Source organism: Scyliorhinus torazame, chromosome 3 (assembly GCF_047496885.1).
Source record: "Scyliorhinus torazame isolate Kashiwa2021f chromosome 3, sScyTor2.1, whole genome shotgun sequence".
Classification (NCBI taxonomy): Eukaryota; Metazoa; Chordata; class Chondrichthyes; order Carcharhiniformes; family Scyliorhinidae; genus Scyliorhinus; species Scyliorhinus torazame.
The window spans coordinates 139,946,209-139,966,194 of record NC_092709.1 but is presented as its reverse complement, the minus strand read 5'-3'; the positions used below and the strand labels follow the sequence as shown (position 1 = coordinate 139,966,194).

The window sequence follows — 19,986 nt, the reverse complement described above, 5'->3', positions numbered from 1 at the left end:
ACATTTCTAGCCTGGATGACTCTTTGTCAAAGGATTTCCCAAAATATTTCCCAATGTCTTTCAACAAACATGCTATTCCCCAAGTCAGTCACTGTAAATAGATCTAAAACAAAAACTTAAAGATAAAAATATGATGCAGAGATGCCAGCATTGGACTGGAGTGGGCACAGTAAGAAGTCTTACAACACCAGGTTAAAGTCCAACAGTCCTGATGAAGGAACTGCACTCCGAAAGCTAGTAATTCCAAAGACTCACCTGATGAAGGAGCTGCGCTCCGAAAGCTAGTGATTCCAAATAAACCTGTTGGATTTTAACCTGGTGTGATAAAAATGTGAAATAGCCTATTTTTTTCAAATGCTGGTAAAATGGTGGTTTTACTTTATTCGTTTATGGATGTGAGCTTCGTCAACTGGGCCAGCAATCATTGTCCAGCCCTTTGGAGGTGGTGGCAAACCAACTCCTTGAACCTCTGCAGTCCATGTGGCGTAGTTGCACACACAATACTATTAGATGGGGAATTCCAGGATTTTGAAAATGACAGAAAGGCAATATATTCCTAGTCAGGATGGTATGTAAATTAGGAGGGGAACTTGGAGGTAGTAATAATAATAATAATAACAACCTTTTATTGTCACAAGTATGAAGTTACTGTGAAAAGCCCCTAGTCACCACATTCCGGCGCCTGTTCGGGTAAGCTGGTACGGGAATTGAACCCGCGCTGCTGGCCTTGTTCTGCATCACAAACCAGCTGTCTAGCCCACTGAGCTAAACCAGCTTTTTTGGTGATCGCATTCCCATGCTGCACCTGCTGTTCAAGATGCCAGAGGTCAGAGCTTTGAAGATACTGTCAGCTGAGCCTCGGTGGGCAATGCATCCACATAGACAATACAAACTGCAGCTACAGTACATTCATGGTGGAGAGAATCAATATTTAAGGTGGTGTACGGGGTGTTAATCAACCAGGCTGCTTTGTCCTGGGTGTGTTCAATTATTTTAGAGCTGCACTCATCCAGATAAGTAGAGGGTCCTCCTGCTGGAAATCCTATTTTGATATGTTTTGGTTCTGTGCATCTGCAAGCCTTGTGAATCTCAATGCCTCTTTGTTACCACTGCACATGCTTGGCCCCTCACTGTCTTAGATTTACCAATTCTTTCAGGAGTCATATCAACAGGGAAGGCTTGGTCTTCCCAGTTCGCCACACCCACTTTGTTAGAAATGGTGGGCTCTTCGATTTAGGAGGGGGGGGGGGGGGGGGGGGGGGGGGGAGAAAGAGAGAATGCAGGATAGAGTCAGGCAAACCACTCCCAAGAGCAGATCAGAGATGGTCACAAGGGCAGCCAAGTGCGGAGGCAGGTTGCTCTCTCTGGATCCACTCTCTGGATACCACCTCCATGCCCCCCTGCAAACCCATTCACCGCCTTTGACCATACTAACTCACTCAGAATCCACCATGGACTTTCAGAAGCCATGTTGAGGTGAAATAGAATTCTAAAAATGTTATACAACCTTTACGATAATAAAAGAAAATCCTCACACCCAAATAACTTCACAACTTGACAGGTATACAGACCTTATCCACCCTGCCAAGAGCCTTTACATTTACTCCATAAATTCATGAATCCACACTATAGGCCAAGACCCTTGCAACAACCAAAAAGGGACCTGTTTGAACTCAGCACTCAGTTTAAATTACTCTCCTGCGTTTCAGTTTCACTCCTACATGGACATGCATGTCCCCTGCTCCATACCTGCAAAAATTGGTTCTATTGTAAACGGGGGTGGGATATCCGCATCTATGTCCCACCCACCATTTTGGAAACTCTGCATAATCTTCACAACTCCATGGAAATCCGGGCTTTAACCTTAACCTGGGCTGAATTAACTAGCCTTAACTATGGCAGAAATGTGTGGGAGGACCACTTGTTTCAGTGCCTCAGGATACAGCAACTTGATGAAACAGACTGGGGCCGAAAGTCTCCACTTAGAACAGAGATTACATAGAACATACAGTGCAGGAGGCCATTCGGCCCATCGAGTCTGCACCGACCCACTTTAAGCCCTCACTTCCACCCTGTCCCCATAACCCAATAACCCCTCCCAACCCTTTTGAACACTTAAGGGCAATTTAGCTTGTCCAATCAACCTAACCTGCACATCTTTGGACTGTGGGAGGAAACTGGAGCACCCGGAGAAAACCCACGCAGACACGGGGAGAATGTGCAGACTCCGCACAGACAGTGACCCAGCGGGGAATTGAACCTGGGACCCTGGCGCTGTGAAGCCACAGTGCTAACCACTATGCTACCCTGCTGTCCTTGGGAGACTGCGGGTTGACACCGGGACTGAATTGCAGGTGATTCACCTTCCCACTAAGGCCGCTATTTCTAGAGTAATTCAGGACAAGCTAATGGGCCAGCACTCTGCTGGCATGAATTCTGAGCAATTGCCAGCCCAACGAGCATTCTAACGGCTGGGAGCGCAATTAGCACTGTAGAGCCTGATAGCTGGAGCTGTTTATAAGCATTCCACTCACACACACTTGAAGAATGTGATATAAAATAGTTACTTTAAAGATATTAGTTACTGTAATGTAGATATAGGCCAGTCTAATTCTAGTGAGTTCACAGACAAAGGATTAAAGGATTTCAGAACGCATTGCAAAGGAGGGGGGTTGGGGTGTCCAGTGGAGGAGGAGAAAAGGATGCTGGGTAATAGGAGGCCAGGGAAAGGGATGAGAAGTGAGCCAATCAGGATGTATGGCCAGGTCAGGAGGGGTATAGGATGACCCATGGGTATGTGAAACTTGATGCCACTTGAATGTATTTGCAGAGATCCCTTTGTCTCCTTCCTCATTCGTTTCCCTGGAGTCCAGGAGACTGGTTCGTGTTCTGTGTCTGTGTGAAATGAGTCAGGCTTGCAAGTCAAATAAAAATAACTAATGCTATGCCTGCAAATCCATCTCGAGTTTTATTGAGGCCAGACTGACGGGTAAAGAAATTTATATTTTGTCATTTGGTGCTGGAAACCCGGGATTTCTCAAGACGGTTCCGACCAACCGCGAAATCAGAATTAGACTGATTTTGGACAAAGGAGAGTGGAAAAGGGCCCACAATGCATAGCTGGAAAATGACCGCGCATTGATTTCTCTCCTCTTCTTATGGTCTGATTAGTCTGGTCACTCGCGGTTGGTATGGAAAGATCGTCTCGACGAAATCAAAGGTCAGTCTGGGGATTAGAAATTTAACTGATGGGATTTCATAATATGATTCGGTTTTGGGTTAGGTTTTGCGATTGATGTGACAATAAAAAAGATGGTTTAATTCCAAGTGTGAGTTATGATTCGGTTTTGGGATTAATGTGACATCTAAAAAAAGATGGTTTAATCCCATGTGTGAGTTATGATTCGGTTTTGGGATTAATGTGACATCAAAAAAGATGGTTTAATTCCATGTGCGAGTGTTTTAAATTGTATCCTTGGACTGTAGTGGCGAGAAACAATAAATTTTAAAACAAACTGGATGCTGCATGTTAGTTAAAGCAGAAGTCTCTCAAAGGGTTAACAGCAGCTTGAGATAACAGGCAGCTTGTGGTGTAATTGTATAACTTTCTTTCGAGTCAGTGAAACTCCAGCAAAGTTACGTTTTGAATTAATTAAAGGAAACCAGTGGGTTTCTCCACCTCTTTGGTAAAAGTTAATTATTTTAGTAAGCAATTGATTGAAATTGCCAGAATCTTAAGTTTCAATTACTTGAAATAATGTTTATCTCATTTTATTTGTGAATTAATAGAAACTTAAAGAAACACACTGACACCATTTTAAAAAGTGTAAATCTGGAGAGGACAGTTGACTTTGCTCCGGTATAAATCACCGCAGCTAACTGCTCCCTCATTGATAGCAGCCAACATTTTTGTGAATGTAAGAAAAACTTGTTAAAAGAAAAAATTGTTACGATAAAGAATTAATTAAGTTTTAAAAGTTATACAAGTTTGTGTTAAGCAAATCGTAAATTTAGTTCTGAGTTGAGATCAGAGCCAAGCTTGCAGGTTGCAGTAATTCAATTTGAATTTTCAAACATTTTAAGTTTTAAAAGAGCACTGTTAAAACCTTTTCAATAATTTTGCCAAGTAGCAAAAATTGCCATTGGTTATAAATAGGAAAATAAAAAAATAATAATAATAAAAAAGAATGAGAGCCAAAGTATGAAAGCTAAAGAGTTAATTAGATTATGGAGACAATATTGTCAACATGAGAGGGATAAGATCATGTTATTAAGTTGGCAAGAAAATGCCCTTAAAATGGGGATTCCAATTAGTGAAGGGGGGGGGGAAAAAAACAATGGGCTACGTAGTTCAATGGCTGGCCTTGCATTGACAGAGACAGAGGATGAAGATTTTGAAAATTTGACAAGGTCGGCTAGGGTTCCGACTGCACCAGTAGCATTATCTGCACAAATTCCGGAACCACCAGAGTATCATAATTTATATCCAGTCACTGCTCCCCAGATTCAAATCATGCCAGCCCCTCCAGTACCATCTTCACTGTCTGAGAGAGGAGGGCTCTGTTCCACAAGCCCAATTAGCTCTAGGACCCGATCTCGGACAGCGAGAGAAGGGCCTGATCCTATCCAGAAACAATCACGCATACCACCTAAATCCCTTCAGACCGATAAGGAGGGACAGAAAAGTCCAAGAACAAAGGGAGAGGTTAGGGATAACTCTGAGGAGCTGGAGCTCCCTCTAGTGACAGGGAGGCACGTCAAAGTCTTGGAAGAGCCAGAGGAAACAGCTAGAGTGGCCCCTGGTGAGACTCTGACACAGTTGCCGATTAGGAAAATACCAATCCCTGACGCTGTGACGGCGGCGGCGCAGCCCACGATAGACGTTTATTTCCCATGGAGACCCAGTGAGATGATGGCTATTATGGCTGCAATCCCAGACAGAAAGAATCTCCTGGGGCTTTCGTGGATCATCTGAGAACTACCATCTCAGTTTATGAAGCTGATTATCGGGACCTCTGGGCCCTAGTCCAGCAGCTTTTAACCCCAGCAGAGCACCCCAGTTACCTCAACCACTTGAATTATGCTAGCCACGCCGCACTTCACCAAGCCCATGCGTTGGACGATGATAGACGGACACAAATCCTGAATGCGTTGAATAACACATTTCAAAAGCCCATAAACATCTCTGCTATCTTAGACCTCAAACCTAAAAAGGCTGAAGAGCCAGAGGAATTTCTGGAACGTTTTAATGAAATCTACCGTGGGCAGTCAGGCAACTTGCCATATCAAAATGGTCAGAATTCCCCTCAATATTGTGCTATGTTAATGCATTGCCTACCACCTTCCATGGCTACTGTCGTGAAATGTAATAACATGAATTGGACAGAGAACGACCCTTCCCGAATGGCAAGGGCAGTCAGATTTTATTGGAAGGAGGGGGTAGGCCAGGAAGGAGGCTCAGTTACAAAGATTAAGACTGAGTATGTAATGAAAAAGGATGATCTGAGACCCCAACCAGCAGCAGAAACGGTGGCTTACCAGCTGGAACCCCAAATATTGTGACTTTGGGTGGGTGGATCAACACGGGGGAGGATATCAAACACACCCAAATGGACCCTCAGCTCCTCTTTATGGCCCACCGTATGCACCAACAGCTTTACAACCGACGCCCCCTCTGAGGGGCCATTGGTCTACTGGGAAAAGAGGACGAGGCAGATATAGAGGGAACAATTCAGGTTTTAATGGCGGCCGTGTAGATCACTGGCAACAGGAATGCCCCTTTAAAAGACGGGCAGCAGAAGGAGACTACCCGACCCAAAGGAGGGGGTACCCACCAAGGGGAGGACAGACGAGGTATACTGACTTCTCCCAGGCAAACCCTTTCCAAACACAGGATTGACTAGCTAATTTAGTCATAAAGACTCTCCAATCGGACAGGGAACCTATTATCTCTCTGCAGATAGGAGATCAACATCACCCATTTGTAATCAACACTGGAGCAGCCATGTCTTCAGTGCAATCAGAACTTCGACTACCACTATCTGACCACACGCAGCATTTGTCGGGGTTCCAAGGACAGGTGTGTGAGTATCCTATTTCTGAACCTGTGACAGTCACTTACAAGAATAAGTCTGCAGATCATCAGTTTGTAGTGACTACTGGATTGGACTGTAACTTGTTGGCCCGAGATTTACTGTGCATATTCCAGCTACAGATAGAGTGCGGAGACGAAGGGGTAACGGTTCAATCATGGAGGATGAGACAACAGTGCTATATTTCTATCACACCCCAGTGGTGGACGTTAAGACATTGAACATTCACTGCATCACGTTACCCTGACCTATGACAGAACCGAACAAAACAGGGAGTTGGAGGACAAATACCGGCCGTTAATTGGGACCGAATGGCCAGTCAAGGTTACAGCCACAGGAAAAGAAGGTACAGCCGATTTTGTTACAATACCACCACATTTATGGCCACAGTCAGCTTCTGTAGGCCCTCATATTACACGTCAGGTCCACGACCAGTACCATGCCAAGGATCTGGGGCCTATGGGAAGGGTAGGTAGTGGCTACCAAACATTGCTGTCTATACAAAGCTGCTGACGCCTTACACTAGGGAAGGGGGGAATTTTACTGTCACCACCGAGGCACTCGAAGCCTTCCGTTGCCTGAAGCAGGCCTTGTTACAAGCACCGGCCCTCGGTAGGCCCTTGTACGACCGACCGTTCCAGATATACTGTACTGTTCTGGAAGGATGTTCAACAGCGGTACTCACCCAGCAACATGGGGACAAGCACCGGCCCGTAGCATATTACTCTTCCAAACTTGATCCAGTGGCGTTGGGCCACCCTGTTTGCACCCAGATCTTGGCAGCGATATACAATAGTTTGCAGGCTGCTGCCAATATCACTCTCCAACAGGATATTACGGTGTATAGCTCCCACTCGGTCATCGCACTACTGGAGCAATTGCAAACTCAGCATCTTACCGCAGCTCATCAGAATAGGTATGAGATATACCTTTTGAACAATCCACGTCTGACATTTAAATACTGTACCACTATCAATCCAGCCTGTTTTCTTAGCGGTCCCCCTGTCCATGAAGACGCACCTGGCCACGACTGTTTAGCCTTGATTCAGGAAACTACCACAATAAGGGACGATCGGAGTGATATTCCGTTAGAACAACCTGACATGATTATGTGTGGTCAAATATCCCACCGGGGTTTAGTTAATGACCTACTACAGGCCCTACTTATGCCCGCGCAGATTTCCGTCATTAAATGCGCTGCCCATACAAACGGTAAGACCCCAGTTGACGTTGGTAATGAACAAGCAGATTGTGCAGCGCGGACAGCCGTGCAAATTCAGCAAGTGATGGTACCTAAAATGTTAGGTCAGACTAAACGTTCTGCAAATAGGTCTGCCTCTGACAAGCCAATGCCAACCATCCAAGATGTCATAAGGTTACAGGAGGACGCTCCTGAGAGTGATAAACAAATGTGGAAACGGTTAGGTTGTACATATGATTGTTTCCTCTTTATGGACCACGCCAGCACATCAGACTTGTATGTCTGATGTACTGGCTTTATGGGTCGTTGAATGTGTACACTTTGCAACTCATTGTGGGGCTCGGGGGACTAGTGATTTGTTGCTGGACACTTGGTGACACCCTAAAATGCAGGGGTTGGCCCAGAGCATCAGCAATCGGTGTTTGATTTGTCAGCAATATAACACCGGCAAAGATATCCCTTGTGGTATGGGGCAAACCCCGATGCCCAATGGTCCCTTTGAGATGCTCCAAATGGATTACATGGAGTTAGACAGGTGTCAATGTTATACATATGTTTTGGTCATTGTGGCGGTGTTCAGCAGATGGGTTGAGGTGTATCCGACTATCGATAATAAAGCTGCTACTGTGGTTAAAGTTCTGATGCGGGAAATCATTCCCCGGTACGGTATACCAGCTCAGTTGAGTTCTGATAACGGGCCTCATTTTTTTGGACAGATTAACCTGCCTCCCTTCCCCAGTGCTATTTTACAGGTGTGGAGCCTGATGGGGTGGCTACACACTGCCCGTGTGATCTTCGGCCTCACCTCGCTTGGAGTGACATTGGGGACGGACATGGAAAAGGGCGTATTATCTACATTTGTAACCCCAACCAAACTACAAGGACATTTTGTTTATGCAGAGGTGATGTTCTTCGGTGCCCCCATATACGAGGGCATGGTATCGACTCATGGAAGGTCACCAGGTTAACGGACAATGCAGGACTCATGAAGCAATTGCACCGGTCCCGGCGATGGGATGGGAACATTACATGGACATTGCCTTGTTTTTGGAGTACATGTAAATTTGATTTTGGGATGTGTTAAGATTGGTGCCATAAAGGTAAAATCAGACCGTCAGGAGAGGGTAGGAAGAGGTTGTGAGAGAGAGAGGGGGACTAAAGAGAGGACGGGACTTGCAAGGAGGGGAGTACAATTAGAATGTAGGTTATCAAGAGATACACTTAAATCATTTAGGGCCCAGACTGAGGAAAACCCGGGTAGTATGAATCTCTTCTACCAGATTTACCACCGCTTGTATGGCCAGGGACGGGTTGTCTGCTACCCGAACCCCGCAGCGGTGTCTAGGTTATTTTCTGTTTCACCGCTTTGGGGCACTCCCCAAACGGTGGTTCATTGTCAGCATTCCGAGCCACCGCCCGAGCAAGTCACTCTTCCTTACGATCCGGGTTCAGCACCAGCGGCTATTTGCCTTCCCTTTCCTCGGGATAATTCCCACTCACAGTATGATAGGCTGCAACAGTGGAGGGCGTACATACCTAGCCACTTCACTCCCAATAGGGACTCAGGTCGTACAAGTATTGTTTCAGCAGTGACGGGTACGGTTGTTTGCTGGTAGAGGTGGAAATTAATATAACATGTCTGTTCTGCACCTGTACGGACAGGTGGTGTCATATCACCCAGGCGTCTGGTAAATGCGTTTGTTACAACACCACCTGCGTTCCATTGAACGCCGGCCTCCAGCTCCTTTGTGGCTGGGCGAATGTCTCTCACATCACTGTTGGGACTAGGGCTTTCCGCATTGCTAGGCGGCCCGAATGGGCGTTCCAAAGCTGGATAAACTGGGCTACTGGGGGATCCCAACGCAACCGATATACTGATTGTGATGCTAGCCTGTACACGGAGCAAGGATACTACTTTTTATTTAATGGCACAGCGACCAATGTTTTGTCACCCCCATTTCCCCGCCAAATTGCTATTGGGACTCTAGTCCCTACGACAGTCCCCTGCCCCTCGGCGTGGATGCTGCATAATCAGTTAGCACGCCGGGCAGTCTCAGCTGAATTCTGCAAGAACTGGAAACAACCTCAGGTTCTCGCACCCAACCTGGGCCACTCAGCCGGGTGGGGAATTCTGAGCGTCTTGTAGCTGCGGTTGTTTACAATGCAGAACCGGTATGCTCTTGACTATCTTCTGGTCCGTGAGGGTGGGGTATGGGCCATACTGCAGGGCTAGTGTATCATGGGAGTTCGAGACCTAACCGTTAACATCATTAAATTTATGGATCGCATACGGGATCACCTGGACGGAATGCAGGACCCTGGCTCTTGGGCTAACTGGGGATTTGGAGGTTGGAAGGACTGGTTGATAAATATGGCCATGTATTTAGCGGTGGATATTGGCTGCATCTTTGTGGGCCTGGCCATCCTTAAATACGTGATGGGTAGAATGCGGGGTGCACTGGAACAGATAGACGCCCCAAGAATCTTGGCTGTTAGGATCCACGAGAGTGCAGCGGACGAAGGGGGCTACAACAGGAATTGGAGCGACAAATCTTTTTAGATGAGGGGCCGTAGCTACGGATTGAATAGATAGGTTATGAAATGATAAAAGGAGGGAATGACGAATGTGATATAAAATAGTTACTTTAAAGATATTAGTTACTGTAATGTAGATATAGGCCGGTCTAATTCTAGTGAGCTCACAGACAAAGGATTTCAGAACGCATGGCAAAGGAGGGGGGATGGGGTGTCCAGTGGAGGAGGAGAAAAGGATGCTGGGTAATAGGAGGCCAGGGAAAGGGATGAGAAGTGAGCCAATCAGGATGTATGGCCAGGTCAGGAGGGGTATAGGATGACCTATGGGAATCGTGTATGTGAAACTTGATGCCATTTGAATGTATTTGCAGAGATCCCTTTGTCTCCTTCCTCATTCGTTTCCCCAGAGGTCCAGGAGACTGGGCAGCACGGTGGTTAGCACAATTGCTTCACAGCTCCAGGGTCCCAGGTTCGATTCCCCACTGGGTCACTGTCTGTGTGGAGTCTGCACGTTCTCCCAGTGTCTGCGTGGGTTTCCTCCGGGTGCTCCGGTTTCCTCCCACAGTCCAAAGATGTGCAGGTTAGGTGGATTGGCCAAGCTAAATTGCCCTTAATGTCCAAAATTGCCCTTAGTGCTGGGTGGGGTTGCTGGGTTATGGGGATAGGATGGAGGTGTGGACTTGGGTAGGGTGCTCTTTCCAAGAGCTGGTGCAGACTCGATGGGCTGAATGGCCTCCTTCTGCACTGTAAATTCTATGTATCTATCGATTCTATGGTTCTGTGTTCTGCGCCTGTGTGAAACGAGTCAGACTTGCAAGTCAAATAAAAATAACTAATGCTATGCCTGCAAATCCATCTCGAGTTTTATTGAGGCCAGACTGACGGGGTAAAGAAATTTATATTTTGTCACACTCACTTCAGCCACCAAAATGGCTCAGAAAACTGTCCCAATGAGGTCAGGAGTACTCGGGGAAATCACAACTCTGTGCCAGTGAGGGCAGAGGGACACCCTCTTCTCCAGGTTGGGCCGCAGACTCAAGCCTGCCCTCCTGAACACTGCTTGCAATGTGGTGGCAGAGGCAGTCAGCACTGCCAGTCTCACCAGGAGGAAACAGCTGGTGTTCTGGAGGGCTGGGGGTTCCTGGTGAGGCCTCTGCCCTGAGAGGGGCAGAGAACTAGGGAGGGTTCCAAAGGTTGCGGTGCAGGTGTCCTCTGGTTGGGATGAGCTCTGCTAATCCCTTGCTTCCTCTGCAGTGGGGCAGTGCTTCCGAGTAGGGCCAACACCTGGTGGGCCCCTAATTGAGCTTGGCCACGCCCATCCCTTTGACGATGCAACTGGGATATGAGGCAGCCGGGGGGTGGGCTTCCAGATGACCAGAGGTTGTCTGAGCATTAAAAAGGCACAGGCAGCACTCAGCAGTGTGAGCAGCCAAGAGCCCATAAGTAGCACAAGCGGGGTGCATGTAAAAGACAGACTGCAGCAATGGCAGTCTGAGCCAGGCCACCTCGATCCCGAGGGGGGCACCCAAGTCCACGGACCTGGCACTGTCACTACCCAATACCAACCACAGCCTGGGCAGCCCAGCCCCAACAAACCAGACAGATTTCAATGGTTGTTCAGTGTTTTTTTTCCTGCTCCCCTCCGCAGCCCACCCGACATTTGTAAATACTTGTCGCAATTCACACTCACGAGAACTATGCCCGAGAGGAGTATAGCATCGCGGTGTGGCGAGCATACGTTAATGCCGCCACAGCACGGGGTGCAAACCTTGATATCCCCACCAGTGAGGGATCAGAGCATGGCACCCGAATCGGCGGCAGGCGTGGACCTTGATTTTGGGCAGACACAGATTCTCCACCCAATCGTGGTTCACATTTGTATTGTCGCGAAATGGAGAATTTCACCCATGGTTTCCTTTTCCGATAGCTAACCTACACAACACAAGGTTTATAGGGACCATTATCCTAGCACGAATAACCATCTTGATGAGAGAAGCAGAGGAAAGTAAGGAGGCAGATATCAATGTTACTTTTGCTTCTCGGCAATAAAATGTATAGCGTAATTCCATGGATTCCTCCATTATGTTAGATGCCAAACAAACTATAATTACTGCTGACAATTGTTGTCTGATGTACCGACAAAACAGAGGCAAAACACCAACTCTCTGACACTTTGTCCTACTTCCCCCTGGGCCATGACCCCAAAAATAAACATCAAGTCATTGTACCCAGGTCTATCGCTGAATTCAATCTCCTCTATGGAGATCTTTCTCAATAGCCCCAAACTGTATAGCCCTCTAACTCCAAACAGCCTGATTTTACCTCCTTCCCAAAATCTATAAACAGGCCTTCCCTTGTACATCCATTGTTTCTGCCTCATCTTGCTCCACTGAACTGATTTCTTCCTATCTCAGCTTTATTTTTTCTGCTCCTGTCCAGTTCCTTCTATCTACATTTGTGACTCATCCAATGCCATAAGTAACTTCAACAGTTTCCACTTTCCTGGCCCTATCTGTCTCTTTTTCACCACTGACATCCAATCTCTCTACATCTCCAGACTCCATTGGAATGACCTGAGAAACCAACTAGTCCAGGTCCACCACCAGCACCCTCCTCTGCCTGGCTGAACTTGTTCTCACATTGAACAACATCTCCTTCAAATTCAGTCCTTCCTCCAAATAAAAGATACGGCTCTGGGTACCTGCATGCGTCCTGGCTACCTCTGCCTTTTTGTAGGATATGTGGAACATTCTTTGTTCCAGTCCTACTCAGACCCCCTTCATCACCTCTTATCCTCCTACATTGATGAATGTATCACTGTCACTTCCTGCTCTTGACTTGAACCAGAAAATTTCACCGACTTGTTTCCAATTTCCACCCTTCACTCAACTTTACTCTGGCCATCTCACTCTTCCCTTCCAGTTATGATCGCCCATCAACTAATATGGAGTACACCCCGTGCACTCCCACAGTTATCCTAACGATACTTCCTCACACCCTGCTCCAGGTATGGACTCCGTTACATTCTCCTAGTTTCTCTATCGTATCAGTTTAGACTAGGAAACTTTCCATACTGTCGCTTTTGATATGTCTTTCTTTTTCCTCAACTGCAGATTCCCCCTACCATGGTCGACAGGGCCCTTCACTATGTTTGATCTATTTCATATTCTATTGCTGTCAAGATTTCGCCTCCTATCAGAACCATTGTAGTGATCTCCTTGTGCTCACTTTGGACCCTACAAGCCCTCGTTTTCAAAGGACCATCCTCTGCCATTTGCTCACCTCCAGCTTGATACCATCATCAAAGACACCTTCCCCTTTTAGCACTCCAAGCAAACTGTTCATGCAGTAATACCCTGGTCCACTCTTCAGTCACTCCTAAGACACTCCTCCATTTCCAAGGCACCTTTCCTTGTAAACGCAGGAGATGCAACATCTGCCCTTTTACCTCCTCCTTTTACTAAACAAGGCCACAAACTCTTCTTCCAAGTGAAGCAGCAATTTAACGGCACACCTTTCAACTTAGTATACTGTTTCTCTGTTAACCACATGGTCTCTGTGGTCTGATTCTATTCTGCATCCTCACCACATCCTAGAGCGAAGATCCCACAATTCAAGGAGACCAAATACAGAGCAGGAAATTCTTTGTGAAATGCCTGCATTCAAGTCTGTAGGTACAACCCTGAGCGTCCCATCACTGGTCCCACTCTGGCATTTCAGTCCTTGACCTCCGACAGATCCAATGAAACTCAATGCAAACTCAAGGAATAGCACCTCATTTTTGACTCACCACTCAACATGGAGTACTACACGTTTCATAGATCAGAACTTCTGCTCCATCTTGTTTCCTGGTATTTCTACTTTTTTTTGCTCGTTTAAGTTTTTATCTTGTTTCTTTCTTAATCCTTATGCTTTACATTCAGACGGCTGCTATTCGGCCAATCACACCTTATCTCCACATATGTTTTGTTTCTTTATGCACTGCCATTCCATCTGGCTTTTGAATCATGAAAGCTGCTGAGTCTTTCCAGCATTTTCAGTTTCATTTTCAATCACCACCATCTGAAGTATATTGTTTTATATAATTAGTGTAAGATTACTCATTCTTTTAACAAATAATACTTCAACACCTCTGCATACTGCTCAGATTTGTGAATCATTTCCTGTTTTTCATCTTAATATGACTCAATTGAACGAGAAAAGGTCAGGCAAAAATACGGTGTCTGTTACATTTCACTGTGTTAATTTGCATGTGGTTAAACATATTCTAAGTGGGAAGAAACACTTCATCAAATTCTAGATCATCACAATATCATTAATTTTTCCCATTTTCTATCTCTGCTACTCCTGCAATCTATTTTGCAAGTTGGTTTAATTTTACTATCAATGAAAGCGTACTTCCTTAGAAATTCAGACAATGCTCTATTCAAGTGTGTACATGTCAGTAATTTGATTGATGCAAGAGCAACACCCATGTCTGAATGCTCAATTATCATACCTTTTTTAAAAAAAACTTTAGTCAAAGCTGTACAGAAATTTTTAAAATAGGGTTGTACATTTTATTGGAGAACAAGAAGTATTCAACAGTCCAATATACTTTCTCGCATCAGCTTCCAGTAACCAGTGGTGATCTCAGAATATATTCATCAGCAGCAATTTATTAGTATAAATTCTCATGATATATCTGTTCAAATATTGTTTTTGACAGACTAATGAATCACAGCATTTAACATTCTCAGATGATGCAATTCAATGTTTTTTTTATTAATTTAAGAAGCCAAACTGTATACATAAGAGTACCATGGCTGTGTGTGAGCATGAATCTGTCTGTTCTCTTCTACAACATCTGCACAACTCAAGAGTGTAAAATGCATTCTGCATCTCAGGTCCTCCCCGGCCTCGATATAGATTTATTGCATATTTCCCACTGAGAAATTTAGAATGTACAAGTTGTATTATGGGAAAACAGCATAAATACAACCCATCTATTTATTCCAGATTGTTAACATTGACAGTACTGATGAGATTTTGTCACTTTTTCATTGTAAATAATGTCCAACTTGCAGTTGAAAAAGATGATAGGCTTCTCAAAGGCACGTCACTTAATCTGACAATCAGCTCAGAGACTCAGACCACATGTGCATAAACAATAGGTGAATCACCAAAGTGCGCATGAGCTAGACCAAGAATACAAAGGCCCAGGAGACAGCTCAATGGAGAAAGTTAAGATCCCAAATCTGCTATAGTGGACTCAACTGCCGACTTTGAAGACACAGACTGAAGGCAGTGATTGATGATACACAGGTGCTCAATGCACTCTGCAGAATACCAGCAAGCTTGTGCACAGAGGTAAAATTCCGCTCAAACATGTGTTAGGAATTTTCACAGTGCAAAACAAGCCTTTGCTGTCAACCATGGAGTGAGAGCTCAGTTATGGGATCTTTGGTAATGGCTCGGACAACTTCAATGGCAATTTAGGATTCTGTAATTTTAGGTTTCGGGATCAGCATCGGCAGAGGGGCTTCCAAATCATCACATCATGCTGGTACTCTGTTCCCAAGCAACCCTCATTTGAGTGGCATTGGTTTCACAGAGATATGGCTAAAGTCTTCTTCCAGGAATGTCTTCCCTGTCAGTGCCCATGTCAGTGGCACACAGTTAGCTGAGCTAGATTATCACAGGAAAAACCAAGATGCTGGAGTGTGCAACCAGGTTGATGAAGTTCAGAGCTGTACAAGGTCCTTAGTTGCAAAAACTGGAGATCTGCCTCATAGTAACACTAGGGAGGTTAAACTACCACACAAGATTGGTTTTAGCATTATGTACAAAGGCAATTCTTAATTGTGTAAGTTCACAACCACCAACCATTATTTTATGGATTTGGGGTTAGTCTTAATATTTTAAGTAAAATGAGGGCAACACCCATGAGGTTGAACTGCAGGAGGGAATTCAAATGGTGACCAGCTGCTCTCCCCCTTATCCCAGTCTTTTTTCCTGATTCCTTCCTTGTTCAGACTCACAAGGCAGTCCTAAGAAGTCATCTATGGGACACAGAAAATACTTGCAGGCAGACTAGCCATCCAACGTTCTTCCCAGAAATCACAATTTATTTGTGCAACACAAAAAATTGTTACAAAAAACAAAAAGTCCAGAAGTTGAACAGCAATCTATCAGAATGACCCCTTTAATTAATACCCCCACAGAGCCCCTCTTTAGTGATAGGATTGCTGATGAGTTTATCACATGGTCAGACAGGTGCTGGGGCTTTCAGCTATCTTACAAAAGGGTGCCAGAACAAGCCAAGATTCTTATTTCATTGCACTAACATTTTCATGCCTCGATGATAGGTGATGCACTTGCAGGGTGACATGAGCGCATCACACCTATCATAATGTGACTCCAAATTGGGGAGGTATAATTGAATTCCAAAGGCACTGATTCGATCTGGCATACAGTTTCCCAACTCCTGAAATACCAAGGGAGAATTCTTCATGTGAGCCTATTTTAAAGGAAGGAGAAATTCTGTCTTCATCCAAAACTCACATTCCAGCAATGGAAACCCAAATACCATTCTGGAGCAGGAACCCTTGACAGTGTTTTTCTCATCCTTGAAGAGCACCAAGGTCAACCCTAATATAGTCCAGGGATTAAATTTAGTTCTGTGCAGCTCAATACCATGATAGCTAGTTACTCTACTCATTTAGCCAGTGCTCACATTTACCCTTATTATTAAAACATTTTTACATTTTTGTAAACTCACCTGTTAGAAGGCCCTTGCCTCGCAGTCGATCCCGAATTTCCTGGTTACGATCTAGTTTGTTGTCTGCATGTAAAGATGGCTGATTCAGCTACAAAATGGAAAATACCAGGCATTAGACCAAATGTCTTTTTTTTTATGTTTTGAAAAATTACAGATTACCAAGAAGAGTGAACTTGCATGTTTCCCATTATTAAACTAGTAGCTAATCTTAGAGGAAATCATTGCCAGCTCAGAATGTTATAACCCAACATGCATGTAATCCATTTATATTTTTCACTGAGGAACATATAACTTTATTTCTGCCTCAAACAATTTTTGCCATGGGTGTGCCTTTTTTTTTTTAAGAACTCATTCCTTGTTTAACGAATAAACTTCTCCAAAAATAGAAGATATTACGTCTGCAAGGGGGCAGTGTTCAGATTTCTAGTAACATGTTCTTGGCGTTGTTAAAAGTCCTTGACCTTATGATTATAATGAATGTACAAAATAATTGTATTCCACAGCCAAGTACTTACAGTTGTTAGGCTACCCAAGACAAGTTTTACCAGCTGTTTGATGTATGAAAAAGCTGGTGCACAGTTACTGTTCCGGATATGAGCACTGCAAGCATCTAGAATAGTCCGTATTGTCACTCGTGTGTACATTTGGTCTTCACACATATTCAGTAATATGCTATTCAGGTGCTCCCCAATGTTGATTGGCTAAAAAGAAAATAATTAAATTACTGCAGCAACAATAGTTTATCAAATAATGCACAGCTCACCTCTGATGAACCGAAGTTCACAAGAGAAAGGAATTTCAAGCATGTTACTTCATTGCCAGGATATTCAAAGTATTGAAAATGTGGAACGTGAAGCCCAAAATTCCTAATAAGAAACAAAAACCGGGACAGATTTCTAATACCTTACTGTACAAATACCCCTAAGCAAGGAATAAAAAGCCTATCACAGCAGTCAAAGATAAAAACTTCACTTCACAGGGCAACTGACTGAAATTAAAAATGAGCAAAATGTACAATTATTAAGTTGGCACACATTGCCTCCTCTAACAACACGGAGTCAAAGAGCTTTCACCTATAAATAAGAGAAATGCAGAGATGGGTCACAAAAAAAATACAAGAAAGCAGAGATAATATATTCAATAAAGTTAAATCAAAATGATTAATTTATGAATTCATTCGAAGTTTAAAAATAAGTTATTTCTAGACTGATCATCATAAAAAAATGAAGAGGTGGATTAGGAAAACAATTCTACTATACACCCACTAGTCCCCACAGCTACCTTAATGACACTTCCTTCCACTCTGCTTTCCACAGGACTTGTTCCATGCTCCAAATTTCTCCACGTCAGTCCTATTCGTTCTGATGATACACCTCCCACACACACGTCCCACACACAAGTGTTTCCGATATGTCTTCCTTTTCCCTCAACTGAGGATTTGCTTTCACCACAGTTGATTTGGTCCTTGAACATGCCCATCCCATTTCCTACACTGCTGCCATCACCATTTTCTCCTCCCTCCAAAAATACACCGGGTCCTTCCACCCCACCATTCTCCACATTCAATAGATCACCCTCTACCTCCAGCCTGATGCCACCACCAAATACATCTTCCCCTCTTCCCTCTTCCAGCATTCTGACAGGACCATTCCCTTTGTGACACTCTTGTCCACTCTCCCATGATCAACAGCCTTTCCTCCTCCCAAGATACCTTTCCATACAATTACTGGAGACGCAGTAGACACCTGCTTTTTCCTCTCCTCTTTCCAACCTGCCAGGTCCCAAACTCTCCTTCCAGGTGAAGCAGCAATTTACTTGTGCAATTTAATGCACGGGATGGAATTGTTTGGCCTCCCAGCCGCATGTTTCGCGGCAGTGGGAGGGGATCCTCCGTTCACTGGCGGTTGGATACTCTGCTCCCACTGCTGTAGATGGGAATTCCCACTGGAGCCACCCACAGGAGGAGGTGCGGGACCGGAGAATCCTGCCGGCTCAACAGTCTGAGAATTCCAAACACCATTCATATTGCCTTTAATGCAATCTCCACCTCATTGGGGAAATCAAACTCAAATGGAGTGATTGCTTTGCTGAACACTATCGTTCAGTGTGTGATTTTCAGCTTCCAGTTACTTACTATTTTAATTCTCCTACACATTCTTGACTTCTCTGTCCTTGGACTCCTTCACTTCCAAGGAAGCTCAAGGAACAACATCTGAGCTTTCGTGGTTAGCACTGCTGCCTCACTGCACCAGGGCCCCAGGTTCGATTCCGACCTTGGGTGACTGTGTGGAGTCTGCACGTTCTCCCCGTGACTGCGTGGGTTTCCTCCAGGTGCTCCGGTTTCCTCCCACAGTCCAAAGACGTGCAGGTTAGATGAATTGGCCATGCTAATATTGCCCAAAAGGTTAGGTGGGGTTACAGGGATAGGAGAGGGGCATTGGTAGGGCGCTCTATCGGAGCAAAGGCCAGTGCAGACTCGATGGGCTGAATGGCCTCTTTCTGCACTGTAGGGATTCTATGATTTGATTTTTTTTTTTCAATATAAATTTAGAGTGCCCAAATAAAAAAAAATTCCAATTAAGGGGCAATTTAGCGTGGCCAATCCACCTACCCTGCATATCTTTGGGTTTTGGGCTGAAACCCACACAGACATGGGGAGAATGTGCAAACCCCACACGGACAGTGACCCAGGGCCGGGATTCAAACCTGGTCCTCAACGCCATAGGCAGCAATGCTAACCACTGTGCCACATGTCGCCCTGGGATTCTATGATTTTATGAGACTCAACATTAAATTCAAAAGTTTCCAATCAGAACCACAGATCTCATTTTTCAGTCAGCAGTTGCTGGTAATTATCAACTATTCATTAAATCACTGCCACCCTATCACAGACCTTCCCTTTTTATCTTTTCTACAAAAGTTTAATACACAAAATATATTTAGACCTTCCCGCTTTCCCATGCCCACCATCTCTGTTACTGTTACTGTATCTGATATTTTCCAGTTCTGACAAACTGAAATGTTGGGGAGAATTTGAACGCCAAAAATCCAAGTGGGTTTGGGTAGGACGAGTGTAAAAATGACACCAGCCTACCTCCAACTTCCCCACCTCGTGTTAACAGTGCTGGGGCAGGGAACAGGAAACCAGGTTTGAGCAGGCAGTGGTTTGGTTCTTAAATTCATGATGAGGCCATCTGCTTCAGATTCATCCTGCCTTTGAGATTTAACCCTGGCCAGCCAGGTATCCCAGGCCTTGAGAAATGCAGTAGCTGAAGAGAGACCAGGACTGCGTTGTGGAAGAGGTCAATGCCTTTACAGCACAGGAGTGCTTTCTCCGAGTCTGCCCAGTTTATCTTCTTTCCTGCCTGCATTCAGTTCCCCTTCCCGGGATTGAGAAT

At 44.9% G+C, this 19,986-nt stretch overlaps 1 protein-coding gene across 16 annotated transcripts in view; it reads right to left on the bottom strand.

Moving 5' to 3' along the window:
- Positions 1-19,986, bottom strand: part of ptpn13 (protein tyrosine phosphatase non-receptor type 13) — a 411,247-nt gene that overhangs the window by 279,485 nt on the left and 111,776 nt on the right. For all 16 annotated transcript variants that reach the window (XM_072496283.1, XM_072496268.1, XM_072496267.1 and 13 more), the window contains exons 5-6: positions 17,104-17,289; positions 16,589-16,676 (exon numbers count right to left, since the gene is read on the bottom strand). In XM_072496283.1, coding sequence (XP_072352384.1) covers positions 16,589-16,676; positions 17,104-17,289 — 274 coding nt within the window. The remainder of the gene's footprint in view (positions 1-16,588; positions 16,677-17,103; positions 17,290-19,986) is intronic.